Source organism: Phaenicophaeus curvirostris, chromosome 6 (assembly GCF_032191515.1).
Source record: "Phaenicophaeus curvirostris isolate KB17595 chromosome 6, BPBGC_Pcur_1.0, whole genome shotgun sequence".
In the NCBI taxonomy this organism is placed as follows: Eukaryota; Metazoa; Chordata; class Aves; order Cuculiformes; family Cuculidae; genus Phaenicophaeus; species Phaenicophaeus curvirostris.
Window position 1 is genome coordinate 36408122 of NC_091397.1, and position 20372 is coordinate 36428493.

Below are 20372 nucleotides of genomic sequence, written 5' to 3' on the forward strand. Positions count from 1 at the left end.
TTTCATCCACTGTAATTTCCACTCCAGAAATAGCCTTAAGGAGAGGCAACGATTAGATTATGAATTAGAGTCCAGATGACAGAATCAATTCAAACTTGGAATAGCTGACTTTTCTCAATTTTGGACACATATATATGATATGAATTATATTTATGGCTGTTGTGCATTTTCCATCCAAAGACAGAAGGAGGCACAGAAATTACAGAAGCAGTTGCTGTAAGTGCCATTCTGAGTAGGAGGATATCGTAGACACACCGAGAATGATGACTGTATGCAACACTGATCAGTATCTGGCAGAAATATATGAATGCACACTACAGCTAAAGGAAGAAGATGAATATGAGAAGCATAAAGTGTGGCATAATACCTTATAAGAATAAACTGGAAAATACTAAGGGTCTGATTCTTATTTCTCTTACATCAGTTTTACATCAGTGCTGTCAACAGTGAAGATAGTATAGATTGATAATTGCAGAAGAAAAGAATTAATTAGGTCTGTAAGACTAAATTTTATTCTTAAATAGGACAGTCCTACACCTGGGATGGTTGACTGACATCCTGTATTAAGGTCTTCTTGTGAGATCAGGGATGGTGTTCTCTGCATCCAGAAAGTTGCAGGATAGTGAGAGAGTAGCAAGATATTCTGCACAAGCTAAGCAAAGAGGAAGAAACTGACTGGAAATAAAGAACCAACTTTTGAAAGACTATTGCCCCGTACTGCAACGGAACTGCTACTGGTTTTACAGGGCTTAGTAAAACAGCAAGGACAAAATATGGCCCTAGCGGAAGGGAAAAGAAAGTAAAGGTTTTAAGCTGCAGTAAGGGAGTCTGGGGTCGTGCATCAGGAAGACCTTTCTAATGCTAAGGAGAGTGGCCTAGGTTGCCTAGGGATGTCAGGGAACCTCCATCACTGACAGTTTTTAAGAACAGGTTAGACAAACATCTGTCAAGAATGATATAAGGACAGTTGATCCTGCCTAGGGGGAGGAATGGACTGCATGACCTCTTCAGGTCCTTTCCAGTCCTATTTTTCTATGATTCAGTGAAAAGGAAATCTGAGAGACGAGGGAACACAACAAATTAGAGAAGACAGAGGTGAAAAAGACAAGTATAACAAAAAGGGCAAAAGGGATGAAACTAAGAGGAGTGGCACAAAGAGCAAGAGATACATTTTAAACAATCCCCTTTATGATATAGATAAAGATTTTCAATTTTTTTCTGATGTCATCTATTTCTTCCTGGGAAATATGGACCTTAGCTCTGGTAAAGATTAAAGTCCACGGAAGGTACTGAAAAATAAATACCTTGATATAAAAAGACATTCCCAAACTCTTTGAAATGCTATAATAATGCCTTGCAGAAGTAACAGTTTAAGTGTTTCATGCTTCCATTTTTCCTGTACACAGAGTTCTCTGCGTCATCTGTGTTTCCTAAAATGTGCCATACATTTGTTTTTGAGAAAGAGTAGTGGTGAGCTGTGGCCACTGCATGATTTGAGAACACCACAGCAGAGGAAATCCTTCTTGAAACCTACTCGTACTACATGACCAGGAATGGGCTTCAAAAATTTTTTCTTAAATCTTCCAGAAAATCTTCTCTTTTAGTATAATATAGTATAAAAGGTCTCTATACACACGGCTTAGACTGACATAAAAGTTACATTTGGAAACTAGAATAAAAGTGCTCTTTGGGTTAACACAGGTTCTGCACATACTCAGCTCAAAATGACGGTCACAGCAAAGAAGTGCTAGTGTGCTGTGGACACAGCTGAGTGTAGGACCTTGATAGCATCTGCTGAAGTTCTTTCAAAGCCTTTCTGTGGGGTCAGAATCACACTCAAAGCATGCACTGTAAGTGGAGGTTTCTGGGCTTGCTAAATAAGGTTGAGGACACAGCTGGGCTTCTTTAGAAGATGTAATTTTCTACATAAATCAGGTGCGTCGGTCATCTTTCTGACCCCCATCAAGAATGATTAAATGTCAGTATTACAGTAACAGACTTAAATGGGTAGGTAAGTGCATAATTCAAAGGTAACAGAAACATTGGACCGTGCTTTACTCTCTTCATGCCTCAGTTCCTTAGAATGATGCAGGCAATGTAGTGGTATCTTCCTATTCCCAATGGTGCGGTGCAGCTATATTGACTTTTTTGAGATATACTATTCCTACAAGTGTAGATGCCACAAAGAAAACTGGTCAGGAAGAGGCATGATTTATAAGCCAATTGTTCATGTTATGGCATGGAAAATCCAACCAAGTCACTTGTAGAAGTAATTAGTCTGGCAATCTTGATTTTCAAAAATGTAGTAAATTTGTACATGGATGAAATAGAATTATGCAATGCTCATGGTAAAGGAATGAGGAAGAAGTGAGAAAAATTGCCATCCTCATCATTTAAAGTCATATAGAAAGCAAAATAATAAAGTTAGATTGAGAAAACACAGCCCAGTGGCTATATCCAAACAAAGAGAAAGAGGAGTGCATTTGTTATAAAACAAGAAAGCATCAGAGTAATAAGAGCATCACAGAGAGAAAATGATTGAGAGCTGGTTAGATTTTAATGGGAGAGGAAAAGAAGAGATTGCATGGAGTTGTGATAATGAGGTGTAGGATATACGTGGTAGAATGAGATCACAGAAAGAAAAAGTCCAGCATGAAATTTGGAAAGCATGTGTACAAGGATGACCAAAGACCCATCTGAGAGCTGTCTATGTCTTTTCAACAGTTTATCTGGAGCATGATAGCCAGTGACAATGAAGATGGGGAACTAGCTACATAAGAAAATTCCGCCTAGTAGCTTGTTTTATTGTGTTAAGAGTTGGCAGAAGGCCAAAGCTGGTAGTGCTGTACGACACAATGAAATACGAAAAGTTCTGGCTGGCAGTGTAGATAAAATGAGACAGAGGACAACTGGGACTACAGGCCTTATTTAATGAATCTAGTATGTAGAAGGGAAGAGCCAGACAAACGCTAGAAGGGAACCTGATGATGAGGTACATTGGAGAACAGTGTGTAATAATGATGTGTAGAAGTTGCTTCTGTGTGCTATGCGCAAGAAAATACTTAAGAAAACATCAATTATTGGGAAAGATGTTTACAGAATTTATAAACAAGAATGTGTTTTGAACCTCAGAGGTCACTGGAAGTTGGATTCTTCTTACCTAATCTCACTCATTTAAGATTTAGTTGTCTGTCTTATAATAGCTATCCTAGCCCCTTCTATCATCAATGGAGACAACAGACACTCTAAGATACCTATTTGAGATTCAACAAATCTAAAAATAATTCTGTTCCGACAGCTTATGTCGCCCCTTGGACATACCTATGTCTTTGTCTCTATGGGAAATCTAGTTAACTAGCTGCCTTTGGACACCTAACTGCTCTGTAACTAAGTTGAAGTGAACCCTTTCCTAAATTTCTCAAGACTCCAATTCATGGTTCAGGTTCCACTGTCCGTTGTGTTGGTGTTAACAACTGTTGCTAAAGATATGAAAGAACACCTTTAAACAAGGTTTTCAAATCTGATAGGAAATAACAATACTAATAAGTTGTTGGAATAAGCTCATCTGTTCCTGAAAATAAAAAGTACATTAAGCCATACAACCTGGATTTTCACAAAATCCCTCCTGAGAGGCCTGAAGGAGGTGCAGAAGTTAAGGTTACAAGGTACTCTTCTATTATGAGATACAAATAACTTAAAAAAACCGAAAAAACATAAAATCAGGGAATAAATAATCCTTTTTTAAAGAAAGGAGACTATAAGTAGATATCAAAGGATTTATATCAAATTTTTTTAATGGTTTTAGCAAACATTGAGAAAAGATAGTGAACAATGGTGATGTTGAATCAGCAGGAGAAACATGAGAAAGTTTAAGCTAGGACAGAATACCATAAACAACTTACAGATCCTGTTTACAATATGCTGGGGGAGCATTATGGCAGGTTAAATACAGATTAGATAGGTGAACAGTGATTCACATTAAAAGGAACCATATTAGTGACTCATATGGTAATAACCAGGGAAGGAAAGATGTATCATGGTGGATGCGTCTGCTTATTGAAAAACTAGCTCAATGAGCAGAGATAGTTAGAAGAAAGCAGAGTGTTAGGCTGTATCGAGATGAAGACAGAAATAATGCTGAAAATATTACAATGCTATTATGTAAAATAGTGATGGATACTCACTGTGACTATGGCATTCAGCTCTGATCACAAAATCTCAAAGAGATTAGGGTGGAAATTGAAATGGTTGGGAGATGGGCACTAAAAATTATTAAAGGCAAAGTAAAACCTGTTTATGAACAGAGATAAAAAGGACACAGGCTACAACAAGAGTGCAAACAGATGTCTACTTTAGAAAGCCTTTATAATTTCTAGGAGAATTGTCAGCATATGCATAGATGCTGCTGCTTTGATTAGCAAAATCCTGGAAGACAGTGAAAACACTGAAGCTTTCACTACTAAGTGTAATTTAAAGAGGAACAATCTTTACTGTAGGTAGTTTATAGAACATGTATCAGAAATGTCTCTTTATTCTTAACACCAAGATGAATAAGATTACAATGGAATTGTTTGTGTACCTCAAAAAGCAATCTATGTATGATGCAGAAAAAGAAGCACCACTTTACACCACACATAAGTAATCTATGAACTCATTTCCATCAGGAGACATTGAGGTTTCAGTCTGCCAAGTTTGAAAAAGTTGTATGAATAAATAACGCATGTAGTCTACCTAAGTAGAGCTGACTACAAACAGTATCTGAGGCATTTAAGTCTTCAGTCTCCAGGCAAAAAGTACACATTAGCATGCATTACTTAGCAGCTAAAACAGGCTATGCAGGTTCAGTTACTGTGACTCAGCTAACAAGCAGCAGGTTACTGTCATTGCTTGCAATCACCTCTCTCTCTCTCTCTCCTGCAATACTTTGTTTCCAAGGAAGTGACAAGTCCAAAGTTAAACTAGGATAACCTGCAACCAGAAAACTTAATATGTTATTTATAATTTCCTCATTTACTTCTTCATGACATTATAAAAACTTCTCCCATACTTGTCTTGAACTTATCTTTTCCCCTTCTGAAGCTTCTGCCATCAAGTTACAAGGCACCAAATGCAGTGTGCCACCATTTAAAAAAACTATTTTGAATTTCTGCTCAGCCCTTTGATTTTGAGCACTCAGTTCTTATGAAAACGAGGTTTTAAACTTATGACTAAATATGCTACCATTAGACAAAACCTACAGTTTGGCTAAGTCTTCACCCAGACAATAAGACAAATTCTGAATTTCCTTATACTTTGTGTAACTCTATTTACTTTTCAAATGATATGACAGCTTGTATAGTACTAGCTCAATTGCTTTCAATTGTCCATCAGCGTTATTCCTATGAGGAATCAAGCACTCATACCTCTTTTCTGCTCCTGCTGAAATCAATGGCAAGTTTTCCTTTGCCTTCCTTCAGTAAAAGCAGAGGAACCAGTAGAGGGAGCACAAATACATAGAAATAATTTTCTGAGATTCCTATAAACACTATAATATGTAGTATTTTTTAATATAGTATTTGCATTATTTCTTCCCCCCGATCAAAAATACTGGCTTGATCACGCTTCCACAGGTGTAGATAAGGAGACTCTGTGTTGTTTGGTGGCTTTTCCTGCAACCTCTGGGACCTCAGGACTCTGTGTGAGAGGCAGAGGCTGGACCTTGTGAAACTGACCTTGCAAAATAATGTTTTCTACTCAGACAGCACTGCTACAGTGGTAGTTTTTCTCTTTATGTGAGCCCAGTGCCACCAGCCATGCAGAGAAAGGTCACACCTCTGTCCCCACTCTTTCCACTGGTGGACATTGCCTGGAAAAGGTTGCTTTGCTGCAGGACTCAGCAGGTGCATTGCTTTGCAGGTGAGATGGTCTCAGGGAATAATACAGGACATCTATCCCCTGTACTTTCTAAACTTCATGCATTTCAAATAGGATCTCAGGATTGCAATGCTTTTCAGAGCTTCCCCCTTAAAGGAGGGAAAGACCTAAACTCTTCAGGGGACTGACTCAAAAAAACCCCCAAAGAATCCCACCCCACATATCCCCAGGAATACAAATGGAAACTCCTGAGTTTTTTACTCCGTTCTCAGGCTTTACAGTGCTGGAAAACACAGAGTCCACCCTCCCATCCATCCCACTTTATTTAAAACCACGTATATGCAACAACTGCAAAAGTGTTTGACAGTAGTGTAGGTCTCCTCCCATTAAAGAAAATACAAGGCAGATGAATGACAAGAGCTTTGGAAAATGTCTCTGCTAGATAGCACAGAGCATAAGATGGAAAAAAGAGAGTGTAACCACTTGTATATGACACAAAATAAACAAAAAAAGTTATCTCGAAGATCAATTGGCTCTCTACTTCTAAACGGGGAAAAAAATCATCAATTTGGAATGCAGGGAGCTCTGGGATTCTCAGAAACATACTGTTGCCTGCAACTGGAGGTGTAGGCAGGACTAGCAAACAAGCACTACTAGCTAAGCTGAACATTTAAATGAGTGACACTTTTATAAATACCTTTTATTGGTAATCACATTTGATGTCTTTTCCATCCTTAATTTCCTTTCAGAGAAGAAAGTTGGCACTATAATCCTTTGATCTACAGATGCAGACAAAACTAATGAATTTCACTTTAGAGTACTATGAAAAGAACTGCAGAGTCCTTCTCAGACCTCAGTAAAGTTACTGCACCCACTCTGAATTCTCTGAATTCTGTGAACTACTTGGTGCCTTACAGTGAATGATGGTTTCCCTAAAAATACTTTCTGTGTGCAAATAGGCAAAATCACATCTTACTTTCCAGTGAATGTTTGTTTGTTTTTCTTTATTTCTCTGCACATTCCAAAAAAACTTCAAACCTCAGTCTACTGAGTGACCATTAATGAAGGAACTGAACTTTATAAAGGCTAGATGGGCCTCTGCTGTCTCATATTCCTACTACACTTTCACTGCGGAGTTTCTCAGTTGACCCTATAATGACCTTTAGAAGAAAAAAAAAAAGGATAACCCCATAATGTATAAACAAATAATATGATATGATATTGTATTATAACTACATATAGAGCAAGCACTATTTTACTATGTCTAGTAGAATTCATATTTGGTTAGTAAAAATGGGAAAGAAGTGGGAGTTTTTAGAAAGGCCATGAGGGAGTCTGTGAGGAGTAGAAGATTTCTGCACATCTGTTTTGATTCAGGCTACAGACACTTTACCTGCTGCCCTGGTTTGAGCGGTGACAGTGTTATTCCCTGTGTATTGATCACTGGCAGTATCTGGTTGCCGATGACTGTAGCGATGATCTGACCCTGGGCGTTGGTCAATAACTGTGGAGTTATCGGCTGCACCTGAAGTCCCTGAGCTCCACCTGCTGCCTGGCTGGAGGGGACTGGATTAGGCATCAATGGGATTGTTCCAATAATCTGGAGAAAAGGACATAGAAAAGGAAAATGCACACATGCCACATATACTTACCACACACAATGACTTGTTTTATTGCTTAAATCAAATTTATATGAAATAAGCACAGTGAGACAAATGGCAGGCTGTGGGTGGGAAACAATTGTTCCTTTACTGAGGCGATGAAGACTTTCAAACTCATTTGTTGCATCACTTATCACCTGTACATTTTACCACCATCCACTCTCATCCCCAGCAAATCTAGTGTGGTTGAGAGTGTGTGAAAGAAATGCTGGGCCATGCTCTGGCCCCTGGATGATGATGTGTCCCACCCCTCATTTGAACACAGAGTGAAATAGGTGCAAATATCAGTCCTATTTGTCTTGCTTTCTACAACTCATTTGTACAATGTTATTACCTATGAACTGAGATTCTTGTGTAATTTTCCCTGATATACTGATACCTAGTGCTCTAGATGACCACATGCACTATCAGGATGGAACAAAGAGTTATTACTGCCTTTCAGGGCATAGCTTATCAAGATATGTTCATAAAAATGCGGCTGCTTTTGAATGACAACGAAGTAATACAACACAATGGGAGGGGTGCTGTTAGATAAAACATTTTAGCTAACATTTCTGGGGCAAGTACTTGAAGAAGGAGACACTTGTGACATCCCAGATTTCAAAATACGGTGATTTCCTAAAATGTGACTGTGCCTGTAAAACCAATACTAGGATGAGATGTCAAACAGATACCGTAAGAAAGCTTGTCAGTCCATAAGCTACTAGGTTTGCAAAGTTATACTGTTGGAAGACTCTTTTTACAAGTCCTAGAGCATCTGAAACAAACTTCTGATAAACTTGTGAATAAAAACAAACTTTCTTTTTTGAAGAAAACAACAAATAAAGCTAGATTATTGCAACAAGAAAAGTAAAAAAAAAAGTAAAATAGTAACAAACCTTTCAAAGCAAAGCACATTTCTATTTCCTTCACTGCCTTTCATCTGACTTTCTCCATCATAGCCCGCTGCCAATCTATCCCATTCTAATGCTTCCAGTCTTTCCATTCCAGAAGCCTTTCTTCTTCCACTTTATTCTCAACATCCACCACACTGCACATCCCTTCTTTTCTCCACTAGCATGATCCCAGTTGCTCCGTGCCCGTTATTGCATACACTGATTAATGTAGACCTACTTGGCTGCTAAGAAAAAGGATTATGGCTAATTTCTACCTCTTATTCCTCAGTGGGGATAGTAACAGGGTACCTTTCTCAGTATGCTGATTCTCATTCCATTTAGGAGCTTAAATAACTTTTTAGATCTCTTTATTTCTGATAAATTTTGTTGAAACTAGTCAGCTGTTTCAAAGCCGTTAAGTATGTATGGAAAGATGTATGAATGGAAAGAGAGAGAGAAAAATAGATGACACTGGTCATAAGACTACTTTCCTCATGAAAACAGGCTAGAGATTTTTCTAATGAAACTTGAAGGAAAATTTGTCTCCAAAAAAACCCCCACTCCTATTGATTTCAACAATTACTTTATATTATATCAACGGGAACTGTACAATACAGTGTGAAATTAGCTCTAAAATAACTGTATAGTGGAAACATCAGTGGCTTTGTGGGCAGACCTCTAAGTTACTTTCTGAGAATGCAAAGCTAAGGGAACAACTCTGAATCTCTTGCTAAAAATACCGCTCCTTGAATACTGTGACCGCTCCTCGAATATTGTGTTCAGTTCTGGGCCCCTCACCACAAGAAGGATGTTGAGGCTCTGGAACGAGTCCAGAGAAGAGCAACGATGCTGGTGAGGGGGCTGGAGAACAGGTCTTATGAGGAGTGGCTGAGAGAGCTGGGGTTGTTTAGCCTGGAGAAGAGGAGGCTGAGGGGAGACCTCATTGCTCTCTCTAACTACCTGAAAGGAGGTTGTAGAGAGGAGGGAGCCGGCCTCTTCTCCCAAGTGAGGACATGACAAGAGGGAATAGCCTCAAGCTCCGCCAGGGGAGATTTAGGCTGGACATTAGGAAAAAATTCTTCATAGAAAGGGTCATTGGGCACTGGAACAGGCTGCCCAGGGAGGTGGTTGATTCACCTTCCCTGGAGGTGTTTAAGGCATGGGTGGACGAGGTGCTAAGGGCCATGGTTTAGTGTTTGATGGGAATGGTTGGACTCGATGATCCGGTGGGTCTCTTCCAACCTGGTTATTCTATGACTCTATGATTCTATATAAAAAAGACGTATGTATGAACTGCATTGTGAAGAAAAGCAGGGATCTGCAGAGATGTCTGCATGTTTAAATCGCCAGCGGTGGTACGCAACAACCCCAGAAAATCCATCCTCAGGAAAGCATCATGCAGTGCTATCCAAGCTGGGGGGACAGGTGGCTCTTGTCAGAGGGTCACACTCTTCCTTCTGTCATTAGGCTACGATATGATGCTATCAAGTAACAGTGTCGTAATGAGAGACTGCTCCTTCAGTCACAGCTTCGTCGTGTGCCTCTAGGTAGGCTCAACTGTGAAGTCCAATGAAACAACTTAAACAGACTCCTTGAGTGAAAAGAGTGCACTACCTCAGCTCAGCTAACAAGTGGTTGAGTGCTGAAGTCATCATCAATATACCAAACTTTCTCAGTTAGATGAAGTTTGTATAGGAAGACCAGAAAGCCATAAAGGCGCAGGTCAGCTCTCCTATGGGAGGACCTGGTAAAATGGCAAGGCCACCTGCTAGGCCATATTGTGAGTGCTGCATAGATTAAAACTGTTCAAACCCTGCAAAGATATCATTTAAGTTCTCCTTAATGCATTTCTAAAGGGCAGACATATTGATAAAAATTATTGCCCCCATTTTCCAGAGTATGAAAGTGAAGCACGATGGAGCATATTCAGAGAGAGGAGGTGATTCGGAGCATCAGTCTTCTAAACTGGAATTGCCTGAAAGCTTCTCTCTGCAGACCACAGTACTTTTATATTTTCTGAAGGTGTTCCTAGCTGAACTGCAGCTGCTTTGCAGTTCATATATTAAGATGGGTATTCGCTGAAGAGGGAGGCATTTATTTACAACATTATCAGATTTCAGAATGTTTTCTAAAATCTGACTTTCAGCATTAAATACAACTTCCATGCAGTGCAACATGTAAATTTCTCCCAGTTTTTGGTGACCTAAAGTATTTATGGGTCACACGTATATTCTTTCACTACTAATGATGTCACCGAACATGAGGAATAATCCTTCTTAATTTTATCACCTGAAACATAGCAAAGGCCCATCCTTCCTTTGCCATATCAGTAAAGGACGTGACCTTGGAGTGTCATTACTCCAATTCAACTTTAACTATCAAGGTCCTAATCCCAGCAAAGCAAAAAGTGCTGCGCTGGTGTTATCAGTAATAGAAATGTTTGCATTCACATTTAAAATGCATTTCTTGGACTGCAGTTGGACATTTTATAGAATGACAGTGCTGAAGTGGACAGTTTGTAAGGTCAGAAGCAGAAGGCTATCTATATGTATTAATGTGTGTCACACACGGCTCTGTGCATGGTGTGCTGTACATGCACATGGCCAGAGACAGAGGAGGGAAAACAAACAGCTATGAGAGGTGTTCCAAAAGGACAAAGGAATAAATGCCCTCAGATATGTTACCGTAGGAGTCAAGGGTAAATTTGAATGGGAAACAGTTTTCCCACTTTGTGAAACTTACCAAAATATCAATATTGTTTTTTCCTGTTTCAAAACAAATAATTTAAAATCTTGTCTGTTTTTTCACAGAATCATAGAACAACCAGGTTGGAAGAGACCCACCTGATCATCGAGTCCAACCATTCCTATCAAACACAAGATGTCAACCTGTCTCTGGTTAACCAGCAGGGCTACTATTTATGGCATGCATATTTGATATGGCTAAACCCAAATACAAGTTTCTCCTTTTGAGTTCCACCTTCTCCAAGTACCCTTTCCCAAATATCCCAAGAGGTCCCTGATCCACACTGCTTTGTATGAGTAAGTACAATGTTGACTAAGGAAGAGTCCTGAGTCTGGATACCTCTCTTCAAACCTTATGTGACTATCCTGATGTTGGGCCAGACTCTCCTCCAACAATTTTGATGAGAAAGTCCATCCTAGGCCTTGCTAACCTGCCCTTCTAAAGTACCTTGAAAGCTGGCATTTTATGAAGACGACTTACTGGTTTGATACGTTTAAATTTTCTGAAGAAATAAAACAAGACAATGCCAGAGTCTTGTGACGCTGGATCATGACAGTATAGACTATTTAATTGCCAGTGATTTTCCTAGTGGGGAGGCAATTCTCCTTTCTAGCAAATGCCGCTATTTCAGATTATATTCAAGGACAATTCAGGAACAGCATGTGACAGGGACATTCCACACAAGATACTTCAGGAATCATACAGTCACAGAATGGTTTGGGCTGGAAGGGACATTTTAAAGAGCATCTAGTCCAATCCCTCTGCCGTGGGCTGGGACATAGAATCATAAAATTGTTTGGGTTCAAAATGACCTTAAATATTATCTAGTTTCACCCCCCTCCTTGCCCCCCCACCATGGGCAGGGACACCTTCCCCTAGATCAGGTTGCTGAAAGCCCCATCCAACCTGTTGTTGAACACCTCTAGGGATGGGGCATCTACAACTTTTCTGGGACATAGTAGAAGAGGCTTCTTACTCTGTCAATGTTTGGACTCAAATTCATAAACTAACTCACATGTCAAACACATTAGTGAGAAAAAAGACCCCACATCCCTAAAAGTCCTCATGTTACAAAGATACAATTAATATAATTTAAAAAGTTTTGGGTTTTTTTTACACAACACACTTGACTTTCACAATTCCTTTTATATCTCATACAACTGAAAGCAAGCACTAAGTATTCATAGAGGAGTTGCAAAAGAGCTATTGCATGGAAAGCAACAGACAGCTTTGAAAATCCAGGGTTTACCTCAAGGAACTCTTTTATCAATTCTCCATAACCTGTAAGAGAGACAGGCACAGTAATCTGCAGAGCGCTGTTGATTAAAATAAATGACACCTGGTTGTATCTATATGAGGTACAGGTTCCAGATATAGGCAAAAGTGTGTAGATTTGACATTGGAAATCCCACCAAGATATTTAATGTAAATTCAGATTTCAGCTTTTTTACAGAGATAGGATTTTGGTCCACCTCTAATTGAAACACCAAGGCTGTTGTCAGAAGCCTTAGTGGAGTCAGATTCTCACTGCAAGTATTCAATAAGATTCTTCGTTTTTGTTTATTGGTATGTCAAGGGCAGCTTAAGGTACATAGTGAGCAGTTTCTACAGTAGTTAATTTAGTTTTTTATGCTTCCAAATGTTAATTAAGTTTTGAAAATCAGTGATTTGCTTCTAACTTCAAAAGAAATTCAGGGTGATTTTTAAGAGCATCTGAGTATTTTCCATTGATGAATCTGTTACTGTCATTTTAGTATGCTAAGATTTCAAGATATCTGAGGTCAGGCCTCTCAGATTTTATATCTAGAATCATTGCCATCCTCGTGATCAAGTGTCATTTATATGAAATAAAGTCATAAGGCTTGGCTTAATTTGTTGATCTCCTACATACCATGGGCTCGGTGGTCATTGCCTACATAGTCCTGTAAATTCATCTGCAATGGAAGCACAAGTACACAGCTAAAGTGAAGGTAAAAATCCAAGGAACGGGGCTCATCATGGAGGAGAAAAATCCCAGAGCCACAGCATATCAACAATATCTGAGTGTTACCCCCTGCGGCAGGGTAACAGCCTAGCACTTATACACTGAAGTGCTAGTCGCTACTGTACTGTTAAACAGATTTTGGTCCCTTGCCCTGCTCAGTAAAGGTATCTTTTCAGAAACAAAATAAAAACACCCGCTGCCCTAAAAAATTGTCTCTTAAACAACTCATCCTCAAGAAAGAATAAAAAAAAAATAAATCCATTTTTACTCTTTTCTGTCTGTAACATATCTTCATGTTTAATTGCCTTTGTGGATTACTTTGCTGTAACTCCCAGGCTGAAACTGCAGGCAGAAGCTGAGTGACTGCTCAGAACTTCTGGGGATAAATGTCTAATTGTAGCCCCATTTGTGCTGCAGATATAAAACCAGACTTTGCATAACTATGAAAGACTAATTGCTTATTTCCCCACAGTGAGTCTTTCCTTCTGGCTCCTAATAAACCAGATGTGTTTTGATTTTAGGTAAAGTTACTAGGCTACTCTAAAATGGAGCATACAACTGTTTTTTACTAAGTTCTTCTCCCTCTCCCCTGACTGGAAACAGGAATTCTGTCTTACTTCATTGTTTTCCTAGCACAACAGAAGGAATATTACAAACTGTAGCCAAATGGTGTTTCAAAATCTGTCTTTGTTTCTGCTGGGAAAAGGCTAAGTAAAATCAAAGACTGACTACAGTGGCTTGTTGTTACTATCAGCCAGGGATAACATAAAGAAGTTCTGCCATTTCATCTGAAAAAACTTTTAATGAAGAAGGGAAATGTGATGTTTTTTCAGTAGTATCATAAAAATGAATGTCTCTGGTTTTATCATTGTCACGAACCTTTAAATATTGAAGGTTACTTATTCTGTTTTGAACAATGAAAGAACAATATAAGAGTAAATATAAAACCAGGGCAAAATTAAAAGGAACAACATAGGAATTGTTCAGTAAAATGAGGCAAACTACCATATACACATAAGCTATTTTAACATTCAAACTGTGAAAAGAATGCATGAAAGTCTTACTCTTATATAGTGAGCCAAGGAATCTCTATTTGAGTGAATGTTTGCTCATTTAAGTACTCTTCTCTCATCTTAATTTTCTAGTCCTTAGAATATAATCTGAAATGAAAGCCATCTTTGGCTTTTGTTCAAACTCTGGTGTTTTTTTTACTTTTACAGGGCCAAAAGCTAATTGAACCCCAGCAGTCATACCACCTGCAGTTCTTTGGACAGCATTTATGGTTTGGTTCATTTTCTATAGTTTTGCAAATTCCCTTCAGAAGCTGCTTTTGATATGTTCCATCTTGGATGGTCACTGTATCAGCAGGAGTTAATTTAAGAAGATAATCTAAGGAGAAAATTACTTAGGAAAAGACAGAATAATGAGAATCTGCACAGAATTCTTTAGACTCTGTGCAGCTGGGCCTTTCTTAATAACACACACACACACAGAGACAGACATATATATACACACACTACCTATATAAATTATAAACACAGGGACAATTTTTTAAATACATATCTATGTATGATTTATTATCTACCAATATCAATAAACCCTGCAATTTATATGTTGTATACTACTATGTAGAGTACCAATCCGCATTCTGAGAAACTGGAAGCATGAATACAAGATCAATTTGCAGATTTAGTCTGAAAGAAATGCAACTCTACCTCATTCTTTGGAGTAGCAAAATTATTATTCTTGAATCTCAAGATAGGATGAGGCTCAGGCTGCCTGTGTCTTTCAAAGTATTACTAATTAAAGCGGTATTATTTTATGCAAAGCTTGCAAATTTCCTTTACTGCATTAAAATTCTTGAGAACTCAAAATTGGCCCAACAAAATGTTGTTTTGAGAACAAGGCATAAATTAATGCTAGAAACAAGCACATATCAAACTGCACTTCTGCGTCAACATTTAATGTAGTGAGTTATAATTTTCAAGGGCAAATATTATTCATATATCATACCATGTAGTGGATTGTAAGCATGTATGGTTTGTAAGCATCATAATGGACCACTGACTTTGACATTATGTCTGACTTTCTCAGTGCTTTTAATTAGCAAATAATGTTTCTATACTAACAGCAATCTATTCAGGAATTTGTTTGTCATCTTTCTAGGAATTAGGTGGTGAAAATTTTCTCAGGCAAATACGTTGTGTTCTGTTAGCAGGGGCATGTATATGGTCACAAAACCAGAATGCCTCCTTTATCAGACCTCCCAAATAATACAACATAACATTTTCTTATTAGAAACACCTCGAGATATGTAATTACCAAATTAAAGATATTGAGTATAATTACCAAATTAAAGACATTGAGTATCTGCTGAGTTATCCTTTCCAAGCAACCTACTTATTGGATTTAACTTGATTTTAAAATCAAGACGTAAGTCAGGCACAAGGACCCCTAGAGGTCACAGTTCTCTGAGTTGAGCAAAGCAACTGATGATTTTTAATTAGATTTTCAGGTCCCAAGCATTTCTGAAAATCAGCTTGCTAGATTCTTATGAAAGTGTTTATTATTTTAGATGATTTGATGGATGACTTGTATATAATACTTTAGCAATATTTTTGTTTGTTATGGCAACAGATCCATAATATTGCATTACGACAAAACAGCCAATACCATCATAACAGAGTTGTTAGAACAAACCAGCCATAATTTCTAATAACATTTGATGATCACACAAAGAAGTCTCTGTTTTTTGTATTTGTCTGCTTGTCTCATAAACCACAAACAGCTTTCCTGACTGCTGACAGGAGGGCGTAGACATGCAAATACACTTTTGTATGTGTGGTTTTGGTATTTTTTTTTAATGTAAATGCCCTTGAGAACAAACAGTGTTGGTATTAATTTTCTCAGAAAGTGAATACAAAGCAACTGAGCCACCAGCATGAATGTCTAGATTTAATTACAGTGAAAATGTTTTGGTAAACACTCATTCACCTCTACTTTCTCTTCTTGGAGGCAGAGATTTTCACAGTTGCCTGCAGAAGTATCATTGCTACTTTGTCTTCTCTGAAGACTTCAATGTCCACTAAGTATCAAGCATCTCAGAGACAAGAAATCCCTGTTGTGAAATAAAATTTTTTGACTTTTGCAACCTTTGTATATATGCTGCATCTGGAAACTTCGCTTTTACTTTGTGTCTTTGGATTACAAACCATTTAGAACAAGGTTTACCTCGTTTCAGCATTAATATAATATAAATATTTACTGCTACATCTCCCTTACAAAGAGTGGACTTACTTTCAGCCATATCAGAATCTAAAATACTGGACAGAGAGCAGAAGAAAATGTAGGCATGCCTACACTTTGTAATACATACCATGCTGAGCCATTCAAGGCTAGGTTGGGAAACCAATTGCCCTTTCTCAGCAAGCCTAATTAGGCCAAGCACAGTGCGATTAGCTTGCTTCTGTGCTATGGTGACATTATCAGCTGGTTTGGAACTAGCTTTGCTGCGTGGTGTTGTATTGCACTGTACTGGCCTACTATAGAGATTCTATCTAGATGTTGGAAGCCAGAACTAGGCAGGATTTAGAAAGTGTTCTTTGATCCTGTGGTTTTTAAATAAGAGCTGCTATTGAGACATAATACTGTGTAGATGTGAAAACGATAATGTTGTAATAGTTCTCATTGAAATAATGTTGTTTTAAATTTTCTAGTTGTAATAGTACCCTTTTGAAAATGGGATCTTACATGCTATTGTTAATGTCCATGTCTGGGTGAATAGAAGAATTTTTGGTGCTCTAGTTCTATTTTTCCTTCTAGTTATTTCTTTCAACTTGTTTTGCAAAGATAAGAAGCTGTATTAAGGAGCTGCGTGCTCTCAACTGCCTTCAGTAGGCAGTCACTGCTGTTGCTGTTTTATCTTGTGATACTGTTCCTGAGGAAGATATTCCACCAGAAGTACAAACGTCTTGCACCTATATGTTAAATTTGGAATCCTCAAAAATTTCTTTTTCTTTTTAATTTTAATTTATGAAATTTCCTCAGGAAACAGAATTGTATTCTGGACAAATGACTTTGAAAGCTTAATGATGTTTTACTCTAGCCTTAACTTGTCTGTTTGGAATACCAATGTGTGTTTTCTTGGACATTTCTCCATGATAAACTGGACTGAAATTATTAACCGTCAAACAATCTTCAGATACAATCTTTAGGCCCACAGTTCATTAATTAGATTACAGGTCAAAGATTTCTAGGTCATCAATATACTAATCTACTCTCTTCTTCTCATTATCAAATTACATACAATATATGAAATATTTATCAGAGATCATTAGATTTCTCGGTCTGTAACTCTTAAAGGTGAAATCAGCTAGGCATACTGATTCATTCCATCTCTTCAGATTTAGCCAAAACTTATTACAAGAAGGTTAACAGATATTGCAACCAATCAGTAGCGATGATACTAAACATTGCTGTCATACAGCCGTATGCTATTACAAATCTTGAGCTTGCTGCCCAGGTGCAATGACTACGGATGACACAGTAGTTGTCTGTCAACTCACCACTTCAACATTGCACCTCTGCAACAAGACATTCTTTTAGATACAAAGTCATGCCCTACTTCAGGTCATGTTTCTACAATGTTAGATGGTCTGGACCTTAGTTAAATACAACATAAACTGTTGACTAATTAATTAAGAATTGTAACTTTCAATATGATGTTCTACAAAATATCATGGCAAGGCTGATTTGAACCACTGTGCAAACCTTTGTACCTGGCCAGACAAATGTACTACTGAAACACTTTAAACTTTACAGTGCATGCATTTCTTCAACAAGAGATTTTCAGACTGCTAGGAATGAAACACAACACTAATGACCAGCATGACTGTGGTGGAATGAACCATTCTTAATTTCCTCCATATTATGGATCCTCACTATGGAAACGAGAATTCCAGCCTGTAAAGTGGATTTTTCTTATAATAAATAAAAATTACATGGAAGTTCAGGATAAGAAGGAAAAACTGAAAGGAAGTGAGAAAATGTAGAAGGGTCATATGCAAGGTGTTGGATGGAAAATGGTCGTAATTCCAAGATTCTGAATCTGAATCTGAATCTCTAGGGAAAAAATCCTTCCTGAGATCAGATATATCTTCTCTTTGCCATGCAATCATCAGAAAAAGGGTTGATTGTTCATTTCAGTACCAATGCTTCCTTGAAAATTTGCTGGCCAAATATAAACCATACTTAATACTTCTTATCTTGTGAAATTTGATATGGCTGTTGATTCAGCACACTGTTCAGCTAGTCATCTGTAATATGTTTGTTTAAATACTATTTGTCTCCCTGCCAGTCCTCCTATGAGCCTTATGTAATTTTTGTATGGTTACTTAAGAGTTATCAAAAAAAGACACATATAAAGGTAGGAGTGGTTATTTACTGAATGCACTATCAGCTGGTTCTTTTCTTCTATGTTAGTAGCAGGAGTGTGTGCTTCACTGCTTAAAACTGCAATGGGTAAAGTAGTTCACATTATGAAATGCATCATTAATCCATTTCACCTGACCTGACACATAGAGGGGAAAGAAAGGTGTTCTGCTCACATATTAACCACTTGATTTAATTGTATGCTGGACACCACCCAACACAAATCAGTGTTACAATAATAAGTTCTGTAATACAGACACTTCCTACATGTGATGGTATCTACCACAAATGACTAGTTCTAGCATTTCAGGACAAAACACCCTCCCGATGCAACAACACTTAACTGAGGAGGTAGCTGTCTATAGATTTGGAGATGAATATATGCTCCATTTCCATTAGCCAAAATACTTTTTATTTTGCAGTAGTTTACATACAGATTTCAGACCCTATCAGGGCTACCCATTTATTTTTGTACACTCAGGATATTCCTAACTTAATCAAGTATGCAAAAAATGAACGTTAAATCTAATTGAATTATTCTCAAATTTGTGGAAAACATAACAAGAGGCCATGTTTTATGAACCTGTTAGGAAGATATGCAGCTTAATGATCAGTTTCATTCAGGGCTGATCCATAAGTTTGCTTAAGGAAGAGTTGAATAACTGTATTTTTCTTATTAAAAGCAACAGTGGCCCTGAGGTAATCCCTTCTTTATCACCTACATTGCTACTGTACTGAGCAATATGCTCCTGATACAGAGAGGCATACTGAAATGTCTATGTATTTTGCTATGAATTCAAACTGCTTCATCTTCTGCTAGCAGCAGAGCCCATATTCTTGAAGCCTGTTCTGTGGAAGATGGAGCATCATGGGCACTTTATACGTTTTCTATCCTTGCCTGTTCTTTCTTTCTCAGTCCTAAAAATATTTCCTTTTCTTTTAGGTTGTGACTCGCAGAGGACCAAAGGTAGAGGGTTTCCTTTACCCTTGACTCTAGTGGACAAACAGGATAAGGGTAGAGATCAGCTGTTTCCAGGATCCCTTCTCTGTCTGTGTATTTGTCACTTGTCTTACACTGTAAGTTATTTTGGGCAGGCCATCATCATTTTTCTGCGTTAGAACCAGGCCTTGGCACAGTATTACAGTTATGTTTATGGTAGTGCTGTACATAATAAGTACCCACAATCCTATCTATCATTAAAAAAAATTGCTATATTATGTAATATTCTCGTATTTCCTTTTAGCTAATATAACTGAAGACTGTGATGCACTCTATCAATACAAGAAAGCAAGATAATACTGATGCACTTTCTGTTGAAATTTCCTGGTATTAATGGTTCCTGAGGGAAGAACTAAGGGGGTGCTACTTTACCTTCATCAGCACTGAAACACTTCCAACACAAAAGGAAAGATGTTAAGCTCATTTTTACACACAGTGGAGAATGCTTAAGAACATGGCTACAAGCTGGGGGAAAAAAAATGATAATGCTGGAAGAGACCCTTATGCTTACAGCTTATTTTAAATAGTTCCCTACAGCTATTGTTTTGCTCAACTTACTCTTCAGCTTTTGCAGCTGGGGTGTCAGTGGACCTCAATTAGTTACACTGAATAAACAGATCCTTCTCAGGTTCGGAAGACATTCACAGTTACAGATACAGCCTTTCTCTTCACCTGTTACTCTAGATATTCCTACCCAGGAGAAGCCAGAGCACTTCTACAGCTCAGCTTTGCAAGTCCACACTCAGAATCATAGAAACCTTTATACTGGAAAAGACCTTTAAGAGGATCAAGTCCAAACATGAACCTAACACTGCCAAGTCCAC

General features: G+C 38.0%; 1 protein-coding gene across 4 annotated transcripts in view; it reads right to left on the minus strand.

Annotated features, from left to right (window-relative positions):
• POU6F2 (POU class 6 homeobox 2) overlaps window positions 1–20372 on the minus strand; it is a 323558-nt gene that overhangs the window by 21044 nt on the left and 282142 nt on the right. For all 4 annotated transcript variants that reach the window (XM_069859806.1, XM_069859810.1, XM_069859807.1 and 1 more), the window contains exon 7: window positions 7247–7453. In XM_069859806.1, coding sequence (XP_069715907.1) covers window positions 7247–7453 — 207 coding nt within the window. The remainder of the gene's footprint in view (window positions 1–7246; window positions 7454–20372) is intronic.